Source organism: Puntigrus tetrazona, unplaced genomic scaffold (genome assembly GCF_018831695.1).
Source record: "Puntigrus tetrazona isolate hp1 unplaced genomic scaffold, ASM1883169v1 S000000494, whole genome shotgun sequence".
NCBI lineage: Eukaryota > Metazoa > Chordata > Actinopteri > Cypriniformes > Cyprinidae > Puntigrus > Puntigrus tetrazona.
Genome location: NW_025048134.1, coordinates 20001 through 34861, shown reverse-complemented (window position 1 = coordinate 34861; position 14861 = coordinate 20001). Strand labels below are relative to the sequence as shown.

Here is a 14861-nt window from a genome sequence, read left to right as displayed (position 1 = left end):
CCGACGGAAAACTCCAACCCCCTGAATTGATGGGCCACACTTCAGGAGGGGTAGTTGCTGGCTCACAGCCCCCTCAATTGAAGGGGAAACAAGACCTTTGTAAGTTAGTAGGTAATTGTCCTTCTGTTACTATTACCATGGGTGGGGTAGAAGTTCCTTGCTTATTGGACACCGGGTCCATGGTGACCACTATTTCAGAGGGTTCTTTTTGAACATTTTGAGCCTTGGGGTAGAGAGAAGCTGCATAGTTGTGGTTGGCTACAGTTACGTGCTGCAAATGGCCTGGATATCCCGTATTTGGGTTATTTGGAGTTAGATTTTGTCGTCCTTGGGAAGAAAATCCAGAGTAAGGGAGTACTGGTGGTGAAAGATCTGTCCCAGTCTTCGTTACCGGGTGGGTTTCCTGGGTTGCTAGGTATGAACGTCATCCAGGAGTGTTTTAGGGAGTTGTTTAGTCAACATGGGCCCAGTCTCTTTGATCTTCCCACAGTGCGGGAGACTCCTGCATGGTATTCTGCCTTGCAGTATTGTAAGAAGACAGAAACTGGCGTTTATGAGACGACTGAGCGGTTAGCTAGGATTGGGGTCGAGAAACCGTGCGAATCCCGGCAGATTCATTGCGTTTTGTGCGGTTACTTTCTCCTTACCAACAGGCCCCCACCTGTGTTGCTGTTTGAGCCTCTGGGGAGAATTCGCTTCCAGCTGGTCTTCTGGCCTCTGTATCTCTGGTACCACTTGTTAGAGGGGTGGCCTATGTACCCATAGTTAATGTGGGGGAAAAAGATTTCCTGCTTCAGCCACATGTTGTGGTGGGGACATTGTGTACGGTCCAGACTGTTCCTCGGCAGGATGTTGTCATGGCACCATCAGGGCAACAGATATATATTCAAGCCACTGTTGCATTGCAGACAGAGAAAGGGGATAGAGTGGAGGAGGCAATTCATACTATGGATCTGCCTCAGCTGACTTTGGACAAACAGGCTCAGGTGAAGTCCCTGTTGCGTAAATATAGATCTATTTTTTCAGCTCATGAGGGTGACTTGGGCTGTACAGATCTCATTACTCATGAGATCCCCCTGCTTGATAGTGATCCAATACGGCAGAGGTATCGACGATTACCCCCTTCCGATTATGAGGCAGTTAAAGAGCATATTCACCAACTGTTGCAGAATCAAGTGGTAAGGAGAGCTCTAGTCCGTACGCCTCTCCAATTGTAGTTGTGAAAAGAAAGATGGGCAGATTCGTCTTTGTGTTGATTATAGGCAGTTGAATGGTAAGACACGGAAGGACGCGTTTCCCCTGCCCGGATTGAGGAGTCACTGGATGCTATGTGTGGAGCCCAGTGGTTTTCCACTTTGGATCTTGCCAGTGGCTACAATCAGGTTCGGTGGCAGAGGGAGATAAATGTAAGACCGCGTTCTGCACACCCTTTGGGTTATTTGAGTTTAATCGAATGCCCTTTGGGTTGTGCAATGCCCTAGTACATTTCAACGCCTTATGGAGCGCATGTTTGGGGATCAAAGGTTTCAGACGTTGTTGCTCTATTTAGATGATATTATCATCTTTTTCGTCCACCATTGCACAACATTTGGAGAGGCTGGAAATGGTTTTGTCCGATTGCAACAGGAGGGGCTGAAGGCAAAATTAGAAAAATGTTGTTTTTTTCGACAAGAAGTAAGCTACTTGGGGCATGTAGTGTCTAAGGAGGGGGTGTCTACTGACCCAGCCAAGATCAGTGTGGTGGCAGAGTGGAAGCGTCCAACCAATGTGGCAGAACTGCGGTCTTTCTTGGGATTTACTAGTTATTATAGACGTTTTGTAGAAGGATTTGCACGACTAGCCGCACCATTGCATCGTCTTGTTGCAGACTTAGTAGGGACAAAGAAGAAAAGGGGTTCTGGGAAGTCGATTGAGAGCTGTTGGACGGAGGAGTGTGAGCAAGGGTTTCAAGATTTGAAACGCCGTTTGGTGACTGCTCCTGTATTGACGTCACGCAGATTTTCTCTCCCATTTGTAGTGGAAATCGATGCTAGCCATGCCGGACTAGGGGCTGTGCTTAGTCAAGAGAAGGATGGCAGGCTGAGGCCAGTGGCATATGCTAGCCGGGGGCTTCGACCCACAGAAAGAAATATGCAAAATTATAGCTCCATGAAATTGGAGTTATTAGCTTTGAAATGGGCTCTAACTGAAAAGTTTAGGGACTATCTTTTGGGACAGAAGTGTGTGGTGTACACAGATAACAACCCCTTGAGCTATTTGAAGACTGCCAGGCTTGGTGCTGTAGAGCAGCGCTGGGCTTCCCAGTTGGCAGCATTTGATTTTGACATTCGATATCGCCCGGCCGTGCTAGCGGTAATGCGGATGCTCTGTCTAGGCAGTACACAGTGGTTCCTTCTCCACCGCAAGATAGTGGTACTGCTCTGCCTGCAATGTTGGTTGAATTGTTGGACAGGAGAGGCCAATGGGGTTGCCCAGAACATCATTTCTGCTCTTCCTACCACTTCAAAGGTAGATTTACGACAGGCACAGGAGCAGGATCCAGTTATTGGTTCAGTGCTTGATTGTTTTTCCTCCAAAGTGTATCCAACTAAGGAACAGCGTCAGGCTATGTCTAAAAGGAGTTTGGAATTGCTTCGTCAGTGGAGCCGGTTGATTGAGAGAGGTGGGTTATTATATCGTCAAATTAAACTACCTGATGGGGAAGATGTGGATCAGTTGGTGTTGCCTGGGGTTTTGCAGGAGAGGTTTTTCAGCAGTTGCATGACCTTCATGGTCACCAAGGCAGGGAACGTACCTATGAGCTTATACGCAGTCGATGTTATTGGCCTGGGATGGAGGCTGATGTTCGGAAGAGATGTCAAGACTGTAGTCAGTGTGCTGTTGCGAAATCGAATCGGCCGCCGACCCGTGCTCCTATGGGCCATTTGTTGGCATTTAGACCAAACCAAATCTTGGCGATTGATTTTACCACATTAGAGCGGGCTAGTGATGGTCGAGAACATGTCCTAGTGATGACTGATGTATTTTCAAAATACACTCAGGCCGTGCCCACAAGGGATCAGAAGGCGACCACGGTAGCTAATGTCTTGATCTATGAGTGGTTTTATAGATTTGGTGTACCGTCGCAAATTCATTCAGATCAAGGTCGGAGTTTTGAGGGTGCTGTGGTTTCCCAGCTCTGTCAGATGTATGGTGTCCTGAAGACTCGCACTGTCCCATATCACCCTCAGGGAAATGGGCAGTGCGAGCGCTTTAATCGAACTCTTCATGACTTACTGCGTACGTTGTCCTTGGAGCAGAAAAGATCATGGACCTGTCATATTGCACAGGTATGTTTTGCATATAATACAACTCCGCACCAGACCACTGGTGAGGCTCCATATTTTTTGATGTTTGGGCAGGTTCCCAGACTTCCGGTGGACTTTCTGCTTACTGCAACGGCCAGTGGACAAATGAAAGACTGGGTGAGTGAACATAGAGATACACTTGAAGTAGTTTATACTAGAGTAAGGGCTAGGCTAGGTAGGGCTGCACAGCTCCGTAAGGAGCGCCATGAACGGGTAGGAAAGGAACTTGCCTTGCAAGAAGGGCAAGAAGTGTATTTGCGTGATTATGGCATTCGTGGCCGTCATAAAATACAAAATCATTGGTCCAGCACTGTTTACAAAGTAGTTAGAACTCCAAGAGGTGATGGTGGCGTATACATTATAGAGCAGGCTGACAATCCTTCTTGTGTAAAACGGGTGCATGGGTCCCATTTAAAGATGGTACCATACAGCGAATTCTCTGGCCAGATGGTTGATCCAGGGTTAGGGGTACTGGATGATGACATGAACGAGCAGCTAGCTTCCCCAAGGGCCATGGATGTGGATGACCTGGAGATAGCCCTGGTGGGGGATTCCCCTTTGGTTACAGGTGCAGCGGAAGTAGATTCGTTACAGGAGTTTGAAAGTTCAGGGGGAAGTCCTGTCGGGGTGGGGTGTGAAGGCCCAATGTCAGTGGATAATCCCCCGACTTCAATAAGGGGGGAGGGTAGGCGTCAAACCACTAGAACAACTGCTGGGAAACATTCAAACCCTTATCATTTGCCGAGAGCTGCAGCAATAGTTCAGAGTGTACATCTGGATAGAGAGCTGGTTAATGCTTCACTTCAATCTAGTCAGAACCAAAATTGCCCTTTTCGCCCATGGTTATAAACTGTATCATCGGGACGATGATAGAAAAGCCAGGGGTAAATGTAACGGGGTAGTCGTCTTGAAGGAGTTTTTCGTTTCATGGGGGGCGGGTGTTGTTTGGCGGAAGTGATGTTCATGGCCCTTTAAGAAGCGTGAAGATTCCCCTTTACTTCCGTTTTCCTCTGGCATGGGATATGGGCCGTGTGTGAGTGCATGGTAAAAAGAAAAAACCTTATGTGCGTTAAGCATTGAGTCTATGAGCCGTAGCAAACGCAGTAACTATTTCTGAGCGTGGGCCTGGGGATGTGCGACCGCATCAGCAACGCAGTTTTGGGTACGCGTTAGCGTATTGACCTATAACGTCGCATTGTTTCAAGTGAGGGCAATTACTAATAGTGCCGCTTCTTTTAGTTCAAGCTGGGTAGGAGTGGTGGATTATTCACTATCCAGATTGCGAGTCCGTTAGCTGTGCTGCCGGTAAGTGCTTATATCTTTTAAATTGGTTGTTAATTAAAAAGCCATTTTAATACGTTAGCGTGTGTGTTTAATAACTATTGAATAATTATTTTATAGAAAGTTGCTCGCTGCTGTTTTGCTGCTGTGAGGTGGGCCTGACGGCGCTGCTGTACGCGACATAGTTCGCGTTCTAGAAGACGTTTTGTTTCAGTGTGCGTGCGAGTGTGAGTGCGTGTTGTACAGGGACTAATTATTTATGTGATTACGAGAGTGTGGAGTTAAGATGATTTAGTCTTTTCTTTTTTCCTTTTCTTCTTTGTTTTCTTTTGTATTGTGTTTATTTTGTTGGTTGAATTGTGAGTAATAATTGTTATCTGACCTTGTCAATTTCCTTATAGACAACAAGGACGCTCATCTCTGGGGAGGGTTTGCTTTTGTTTTTGGTTTGCGGTGTGTGTTTGGTTATCTGTTTGGAGTGGGGATATTTTTAGTTTTTATTTTCTCATTGTGGGTGGGGTTCATTTATATTGAATTTTGGTTTTGGGGGTTTTGCTTTTCCTCCCGATTGTTGGGTCGTCGAGAGATATCAATGTTGTATATGATTGGTGGTCACTGTATAACTATTTTATGAAAACAATTGTATTAAATTGGTGATGTGATGTGTTTTGTATGATTTTACCTGTCTTTATATTTAAAGTGTCCATTTAAATAAATTGATTGCGCACAGCTCACTGCAGATGGTGATGAGCATGTCCCAGACCCTCTTGCTCTCCCAGAACCTGTGGTTGACAGCTGGCACATCCAACAGTTCCCCAGACCAGAGGAATAGAATGGGGCTGGAAGGCTGGAACCATGGGCACCACAAGACGACATCCGCGGTGGAACCCTCTTGAACCAGTAATTCTTTTTCCTCCACATGAAGCAATCCAGCATGGTACTTGAGGCTTACACTCAAAGGAGCATTAGCGGTAGTCCACTTTATGTAGTAGTATCTCTCTGAGATACATAAACTGTGCAAATACAACTAAATGCTATTTCAGGTACAGATTCCAGAAATGTTCTTACATTGGAATAAAAGACACTTAGTACAGCTTAGTACTATACTTACCCAAAAATACAAAATGGAAGAAAACATAGTCATCACAGGCTGATCGGCCATACCTGCTGCTCATCAAGGGCCAGCTACATAAGTCGCATGAGCCACGAGTGAGACATTTCTCCATGATACTGCACACTAATGCAACCCTCTTATTTTTCCCCAGACAGCAGCGATCAACCCACAAGAGCACAGCACGGATACACTGCACTGAACAAGAGGAAGAGAGAGCACCCACGGCACCGAGCACCTGTTTGAATTGTCACTATCACGTTATTGTAAATAAATCCAGCCACCAAGGGATTTATTTTGAGCTATCCTTTGATGTAAGATTTTTTACACCGTGACACTGGTGGAGAATGCAGGGATGTCAGAATCACTGTACTTGAGGATTTTTTTTTTTTGTGGAATTTTAGTTTATTCAAGTACAATTTGAACTGACTACTTGTACTTTTACTTGATTACATTTTTGAAGACAAAACAGTACCTGGGTTTCCAGGTGGGAAGGGGTCTCATTCGGCCACAAGAGAAGGAGGTGGAGGCCTGCCTCGGCCCCTGACCCAGGCCCAGGTACAAGCCTTTTTTAGGGTTGGTGGGGTACTGTTGTTGCTTCGTCTCTAACTTGTCTTTAGCTGGCACCCTGACAGACCTGACCAGAAAAGGGCAGCCGGAGAAAGTGCAGTGGACACCAGCAGCAGAAGAGGCCTTCCAGAAGGTGAGCCTTGGACTTTAGCTGCCCCCTTCCAGCTCCAGCTGTCACTCCCCACCCACTTTTTCCCGCCCACTGTCTCATATTTACAGGACCAGGATAACACCTGCCACTTTCACGTTATTGTGTGACAATATATATTTTTATTTACTTGTGGAGTAACAATAAATATCACATACTTTAAGACTTGTACTTAAGTACTATTCTAAACTGCGATTTCAACATCTACCTAAGTCATTTTTTGGTTTAATAAGTACTTTTACTTTCAGCTGCTTTATACACCACTGGTTACAGATATAACTAATGTTATTTGAAGCATTTGATACTGAGGTGAGGCTGCTGGGAGGCAAGAAGAATCTGGTTATGTGCCAGCACTCTGGTCCAGCACAGGATTGGGATCAGTAAGAGTCCTGGCGTGAATGAAGAGTCTGACTGAGAAAAAGGATGAGATTTCTTTCTTCTTTAGCATGCTGAGATAGAGGGATAAAAACCAGTGTCCACTTCTGAGGATTATGGCAAAAGTGGTGTATGCAAGTACAAGTAATGCATTCCTTTGAGCATGTTGCTTTGCATTGCAAACAGCTGATAAAATTGGTAAAAAAAACAATCCCACAAACCTGCAATGGACCTGAGGGTATTACAGAAACATTTCAACACAGAATTCTATCCTATGTTTAGTGAACATGGTCATTTTATTGAGGAAATGGAACTTCATAATTGAGATAGGAAGTTTCTGTAATACTGAGCTATATATAGAAACCAAAATATCACAGGCCCCATGTACATCTGGCATGAGATTTTTTAAATATATATTTATCTATAGAATTATTTGTTTGATTGATTACAGAAAATGAGAGATTTCATTATCTAAAAACATGTAATATGTATCTAGTAACCACATATTATACCTTTGCATCATGGCAGTGATTTATGCAAAGACAGAGACATATTTTGTTTTATATAAAAGCAGTATACATGTGTTACATTTGCATTCAACCTTCATGAAAATACAAGCATGACAAATAATGACTGGCAATGAGCCACTAGATGTAAAAATGGGCAGATCTGAAAATAGCTTTACTTTGAGAATGAGACTTCCTACCTGGTCAGCTATTTGTACAGTCAGAGGAACCTCTAGAACTCCTGTGTCTTTATTGAAGAAACGTGCTGCATCTGCATACAAGCTCTGTCTGTAAAGAGAAGAAGTTGAAAAAAATGTTCCGTCATGATCTCCTTGAAATCTTAAATAAGTTATCAGTATTTATGAAAAGTGCATACTGTATTTGCACTTTTATATTTCTCAACTGCATTATGGTTGAGAAATAAGTTTGTCATCTTTTTTCAATGCATTTTTATTAAGATCTGATAAGCCTGCCCCTCACACAAAACATTCAGCTACTTTAGATATTTTCTTTTTTTATTGCATTAAAATGCATTTCCTATTTTAGATATTCAAAACACTTCATTCTACGGCATATTATTTCAAAACATCATTACGAAACAAAACAGAACAAAATAGTAATAATTCATTATCCCTGGAGTTGTTAAACAGAGAAATACAAGCGTGAATATACAGTGTTCATTTTTGGCTGAGCTGTTCCTTTAAGTGTTTTATCATAGCCTTTCAGGAACTGCTTCTTGTGAGTTAATGGAATCAGTTGGAGTGGCACTCTTGAATTGGCTTGGCACAGCATTGTGGAACAGCTTTGCGGGACGCCACCCAGCCCATCTGTCCATGGAACAAACACTGCTAACAAGAATCTGATTGGATCCTGCCTGTGAATACACCCTATGCTCTAAAAAGCTATTTTAAGCTGCCTTGAGCTGAACTACTGCCACAGACACTGTGTACTTGAGTAAAATATGCATACTCTAATAAAAGTTCGTAGTAAATGTAAATGGTTAAAATGAAAAAGTGCACATATATTAATAGTAAAAATGATCGTTTTTTATATTATATTTTGTACTTTAATACATTCAATCCTGCGAAGGAGAGGGGTCTAGTGAATTAGACACAGAAAGTGAAGAGCTTAAATAGGTTAGCACCCTATCTAGCATTACTTTAAAATATTTGGAACTGCCAATTAGCCAGAATAAATCAATAAGGATGATTAGTGGAAGCAGATATTTAATTCTACAAGTGCAGAAAGGAGAGGACTAGAGGACTTTGTATTTTATTGGCGGTTGCATGCACTTCACCCATCTTTAACCATATTCTAATTGTTTAGGCCAGTTTTTTTTTCCTCTCCATCATGTTTGGACTCTAAGCCTTTAGAATGTTGCCAAAGGTATGCTGGTAGTGGGCCACACTGTGTGTGCCACCTCTGATGTCAACAGCCAGTCACAGCAGTGAAAGGGAAAAATGCCAAAGTACAATATCCTCATTACTGGAATGGGATAAAAGTACTCATTCAGTAGTCATTCCTTGTTTTGAGTCTCCAGCCTGTAAGGAAAGAGACATTAACATTTCTGGCTAGATAACAACAAATGTATCATGTCCCGCATCTTCAAGCCAGAGAGGCAAAAGTAGAGTGACTTTCTGGTCCAGAGAGGCAGCAAACAATACAGAGGTAGCTGGAATAAGGTTAACCACAAGGAGCTTGTGGAATAATATCTTCAGAGACTTTGGCCTATTGCTCAAATTGCATTCTATGTAGTATAGCTAATGTATATTTTGTGTATTTTATGTACTTGACTTTAATAGTTTCAGAACGTTTTAACTCCAGCAGCCTCTGTAATAATAAGCTTGGCTATGTTGGCTGTTTACGTTGTAACGGGAGGCACAGCTATGGTCTACCAAAAGAGTCAAAGGCTTCAGAGAGGGAAAAAAACAAGTCTTTAGGATGTTTTATTTGTCTCCCAACTCTTATCGCTAGAAAGATAGCTAGGAAAGTCATACATTGGTTCTCTGGTTGCTCTTTTACTACAAATTACAACCAAAAATGACACAATATGGTATCTTATCAGAATTTGATTTTTCAACGGTTTTGTTGCAGTAAAAAGCTCCAGTAGCTCACAGAGTGCAACCATTGATGCAGAATGTACTGTGCACATAAAATATGTTTTATAATTTTTTATAATAATAAAATAAGTTTTATTAAAAGAAGAGCAGAGTTATATGGTGTGGGTTATATGGGGTGACAGGAAGTGGCTGCAGGTGCAGGTGATTATCATTCTGGTGATTGTGAGCGGGACCAGGTGGGAGGATCATTAGGTGAGGGAAGACATGGTGTGACATTCAGAAAATTTACATTTTTATTTTATCTTTATTTACTTAACAATCCTCTATAATTCTTCTTTAAGGTGTCCTGAGCTGGTGGCCAAAAGTAAAAGGAGGATGGAGTTGACATTCTGGAGTTGAAGATTGCGCTGCTCATGTATACAAACATTCAGGAGTACACAAACCTCTTGAGAAAGCTTCCCCACTACTTTTAGTAATAAAAGCCTCCTGAAGAGACACAGGTAGACTTAAGGTACACAGGTAGAATTAAGTTAAGTAAATGTGATCTTACAGCATTTTCATCTCTGAAGAGGGAGAGTCGTAGCTTCTCTTCAGGTGGTTCTTGCCTTCATGTCATACATTAAAATTGTTCAGTATACAGCTAGACATTTCTCTGGTGGAAATGGTGGTCTGTGTCTCTAAGCATGTTATTTTAAGCTGGTGCACAGCTAGTGTAACTTTGCTTTCATTCTGCACAAGCTGCAAGTTTCGGTTAAATCAACCTTCATGATTAATTGACTGTGATGATTTAAAGTGTGGTTAAATGCGAAAGTGGTTAATCGCTGCACAAAAATGTGTATTATACTTATTAAAGAATTTGAGTCTAATTTGTTTCTAAAGGGAAACTAACTTATGAAACAAAGTTTTGTTGTGATTTTTAAAGGGGTCATTATGATGTTCAATCAACCTTTATTTATAAAGCACTGTAGGACCTTAGTGAACAAACACAATCTGCAGAAGAATCCTATTTCTGAGGAATCTCAAGCTCCTTCTTCCTAAGCTGTTCGTGAACCATCCTATGACGACCGAGCATATGGATAGCCTCCTGGTCTTTGTCTCAATCAGCACTGAACACAGAACCATTAACAGACCAGATGTGCAATGCACCTTTATCCTGGATTAGCATAAATAGCTAAATCAAATAAACACAAGCATGTGATTTCCAAACTGGATCAGACATTGGGAGGCTCCCCTGACCTACCCAGTGGAAACCTTTCTGACCTTCTGGGACCTTGAGTGGTCTCTGTTTTTTTGTTTTTACATACCACACAAGCGTGCAATCAAATGTCCCATTGCTATTAGAGAAAATATATGTAGGTTTATACATATTTTTTCTACAGGCCTCCTGTATGTTTGATGTGTTTATGAAAGCTTTCTGAAATCTATGCATAACCTTTTGATAGATAATGCGTGTAACGAGATATTTAAATCTGGTGTTGGAGGAAAGCTTATGACATTTGCCATTTCATGGCGTGAATGAGTGCTCAATCTATGAGTGGTTACTATATGAGTGGTAGGAAAGGTTGGAAAGGTTTATAGAACTTGCAGAGATGCTTTCCCCACATGGGACTGGACCCCTGTGTTAATGTAGGGTGTTTTATGCACAAAAGAAGATCTGAAGTGCCCTGAAGCACCTATTGATTGGAGGAGCACCTTGGGTTGACTCCAAATCAGCTGCTTAAAACCACTCAAACACAATGAACTTGCACTACATCTCGTCACCAAAACAACCCACAAAACGTGCTGCTGAAACTGCCAAGCACCCTCAGGCAACGTGAATCACTGAGACTCACTCCAGTATCCTGCTAGAAAGATCTTGATCCAACCCTCTGTGCATACTCAACTCTGCTGAACGTCTAAAGCCGAGAAACCAACTCAGTTAGAACTTCCAGCTGTCAGACTGCCACTAGGTCACTAAGGGTGTCCTGTGAGATGGTTTGCTCCTACCTGCTGAGAGCTTGTGTGTTTGTAGCTCTGTGTAGCTTTGCTCTTCTGTTTACCACTCTGGTGTTAAAAAGCAATCAAATATACAGGGCCTTCTCAAAAAAATTGCATATTGTGATAAAGTTCATTATTTTCTGTAATGTACTGATAAACATTAGACTTTCATATATTGTAGATTCATTACACACAACTGAAGTAGTTCAAGCCTTTTTGTTTTAATATTGATGATTTTGGCATACAGCTCAAAAAATCTGCATATTTCATCCGACCAATAAAAGATTGAGGGGTAAGTGAATCATGTACATTGTTCGGTTCTGGCATTAGAGCAGGGCAACTGGGTGACTGTGAGGTGCAGTAGTCATGGGTCAAAACACCGCTCTTCCATTCCGATCAGAACATCAAACAGGTTCTTCCCACTGAGAAACCTGATGAAAGTGCTCTAGCATTTGGCGACTCTATTGTACAGAACTTGAAATAGAGACAGAAGCCACAATAGTCCAATGTTTACCGGGTAGCCAAAGTACCTCACATCTTGTCAAATTTAAAAGTGCTAGCTAATGCTAAATGTAAAAGCACTAATGATGTTCGAAAGAGGTCTGTGAACTCGCAAGTACCATGTCAGACATTGTAATATGCTCTGGTCCCCTCCCTGGTTACCGGGGTGATGAAATACACAGCAGACTGCTGGGTCTCAATGGCTGGATGTCTATGTGGTGCCTGCAGAATAACATAGGTTTTACTGACAGTTGGAAGAGTTTTTGGGGCAGACCTGACCTGTTGAAAAGAGATGGGCTCACTTTTGCCATTTTAACGACAGGAAAATGGTCCATTTGGCTGGGCACATTGTCAAAATGTGTTGTCCCTATTCTCCTAATAACTAATGGGTGTTTTTGAGGCTTAACATGCAATAAACCAATCAGAGTCTCATCTCCTATTCCCTTTAAGAGCAAGTTGCACTCGCGCCATGGTGGATTGCTATTTACGTGACAGAACACTGACTTGTTAAATACACTAAGGAGTTAGAAAATATTTTGCTGAAATTACGTGTTAAATGGCCAATCTTTTAGCCGCCTGCGTTGGATGCAGGCTTTCAGATAGCTCCGTCTGATGAATTAGTTTATATTTATATATGTGTTTGTGTATTGGCATGATTGTTTAATTAATTAGCCAATTTAATTTGTCAGTAGCAACAGGCTAAACTGCAAATAATTCTGATACAGGCAATGACTGTCCATTACATTTTTAAATGTATGTAGCTTACACAACAAATCACATCCCTGTGTGTAATAAGCAAAGTCAATGCGCGCTGTTGACCCGGCTAGAGGCACATTTTCTACTAACACATCTTTTTAAATAACAAAAAAATACTTTAGTAACACTATAGTGCCTCTGTCCTGCAGGTCCACCAAGCCCACTGAATGAGCTGCATGAGGCTGGCTCCGACCCAGGGTTGATGCAGTTGAGCACGATGACCGACGAAGGTCATAGGAAGAAGATGTCCACTTTGGTGGCCCAAGAGTGCCATATATGGCTCAACCTAGCTGAGATGAAGGACTCAGACAACAAAAAACTGGATGATGAGTAACTTCTTAATGCTAAATTCAGAAAAAAATGTAGGTGCTAATTATTGGACCTAAAAACCCCACATGAAATAACCTAGAACACTGTCTGTTAACTCTTCTTCATCAGTTAGGAACCTAGGTGTGCTGTTTGACAGCAATCTAGTGACGAAAAGACAGGGAATATCTTGGTTATGTATGTAAAAGGAATGGAGATATTGTGTTCCCTGGGACTCGGTTCTCGGCTCCTCAGCAAATTTGTTTATTGGTTGCACCTGTCGCCTCTTTATACCGGTATGATGGGGAGTGACATTGTTTAACCACTAAGCAGAGTGAATCAGGGGTCCAAGATTTTCTGTGATGTGAGGGGGCTAGCAGACGGTCAGTTTAGCCAGTCTGTCTGCTTCCTGACCTGGGCCCTAGTTAGTCAAGTACAAGCTCTAAGACTATGTGCCATATTTCTAGAGAGAAGAGCGGCAGCACCCCAGGAGGGATATTCAACAGCTCAGGTCAGCCCCAAAAACCCATCCAATTGTCTATGAAACATTCTGTCTATGTTATTCTGTAGGCACCACTTAGACATCCAGTCAATGAGAGCCAGCAGTGTGTTGTGTATTTCATCACCAGAAATACACAACACAAATCAGACTAGATTTGATAATTATACTCTTTTAAAGTGGAGTTGTGAATATGTCATTTGTGAAATAGATTTCCATGATTTTTCCTAAATTTTCTGTGTTGATTCCAAAACTTTTCCAGGTTTTTCATGACCATATGAAACCTGACTAATTCTAAAACCTTCTCTGTCTGCATAGCTATTACCTTGCATTTATCACATGTAAATCCCTTTCACTGACAGAGAGAGAGAAACTATACAGGCAATACCATTTACTCACAGTGAGTAACAGATGAATCACTTAGCACTGTTGTTTAATGAACAAACAAAGTGAATGAGCGCTAGGGAGAAATAAAACCGAGCAGAAAAAGAAAACGAACGGCTGCATTACACAGTTTTAGATTAAAAGCAAACGATCAACAGTCAAATTATTCAGATTAGTTTGATAGTATCAGAAATATGAAGGGAATTTAGTTATATTTTATTGCTTTCAACAACAGGGAGTGATAAACAAAGAGCGAAGCTACACGGAGCTACAAACACACAACCTCTCAGCAGACAGGAGCCTGTTGCAGAGAAAAATATGTATTTGGTGTAATGCAAATGTTTATGCAGTTTAAGGTTGAAAAAATTATTTTCCACACACTGTACATTACTGTTTCCCCTCTAAGCCCTGCCTTCCTGTCGATTTGTACAAAACTCATCATTCTAAAAGGTATGCGAGGTGTGCTCTGATTGGTCATCTATCCAGTGCATTGTGATTGGCCGAATACTTCAAGTGTCTGTTGGAAATGTTACGCCCCTTACCATAACATGATTCTGTGTCCCAGCGCTATAACACAAATACTATAAAAGCCATTAAAATGAGGCATTCGTTGCATCCAATGCGGACATATTTACTGATTATAATGACTTAGTACTGTCTTTTTCTGCGACAAGCACTACCCTTCATTGGTCAAAACTTGTGCTTGAATAGTAAGTAGCAGGTTCTTTTTTTTTTTTTATAAGAAAACATAACTTACTTACAGGTGTCAGACTGTCCTTGCAATGTTGGAATTGCCCCACTTTATAGCAAAGGCAGTGTTTGTTTTGCACACTCTAATATTTGGGTTGGACTATTCTGGAACAGTGTTGTAAATACAACTTTAAATTTTTACAATTTTAAATTGCATCATATGACCTTTTTAATTGTTTCAATAGACATTATCAGCAGCACTTGGGAAACTGCGGTCTTCAGTGTGCGTGATTCAAACAAGATCTGTTACAGAACTCACAGACAAAAAGAGCATATGCTTTCTAACAGCA

General features: G+C 41.8%; 1 protein-coding gene across 1 annotated transcript in view; it reads right to left on the bottom strand.

Moving 5' to 3' along the window:
* LOC122334166 (cilia- and flagella-associated protein 74-like) overlaps window positions 1–14861 on the bottom strand; it is a gene marked incomplete at its 5' end in the record, with an annotated part of 78322 nt that overhangs the window by 46601 nt on the left and 16860 nt on the right. Inside the window, 1 exon segment of the mRNA XM_043232018.1 lies at window positions 7539–7626. Within this exon segment, the coding sequence (XP_043087953.1) occupies window positions 7539–7626 (88 nt within the window).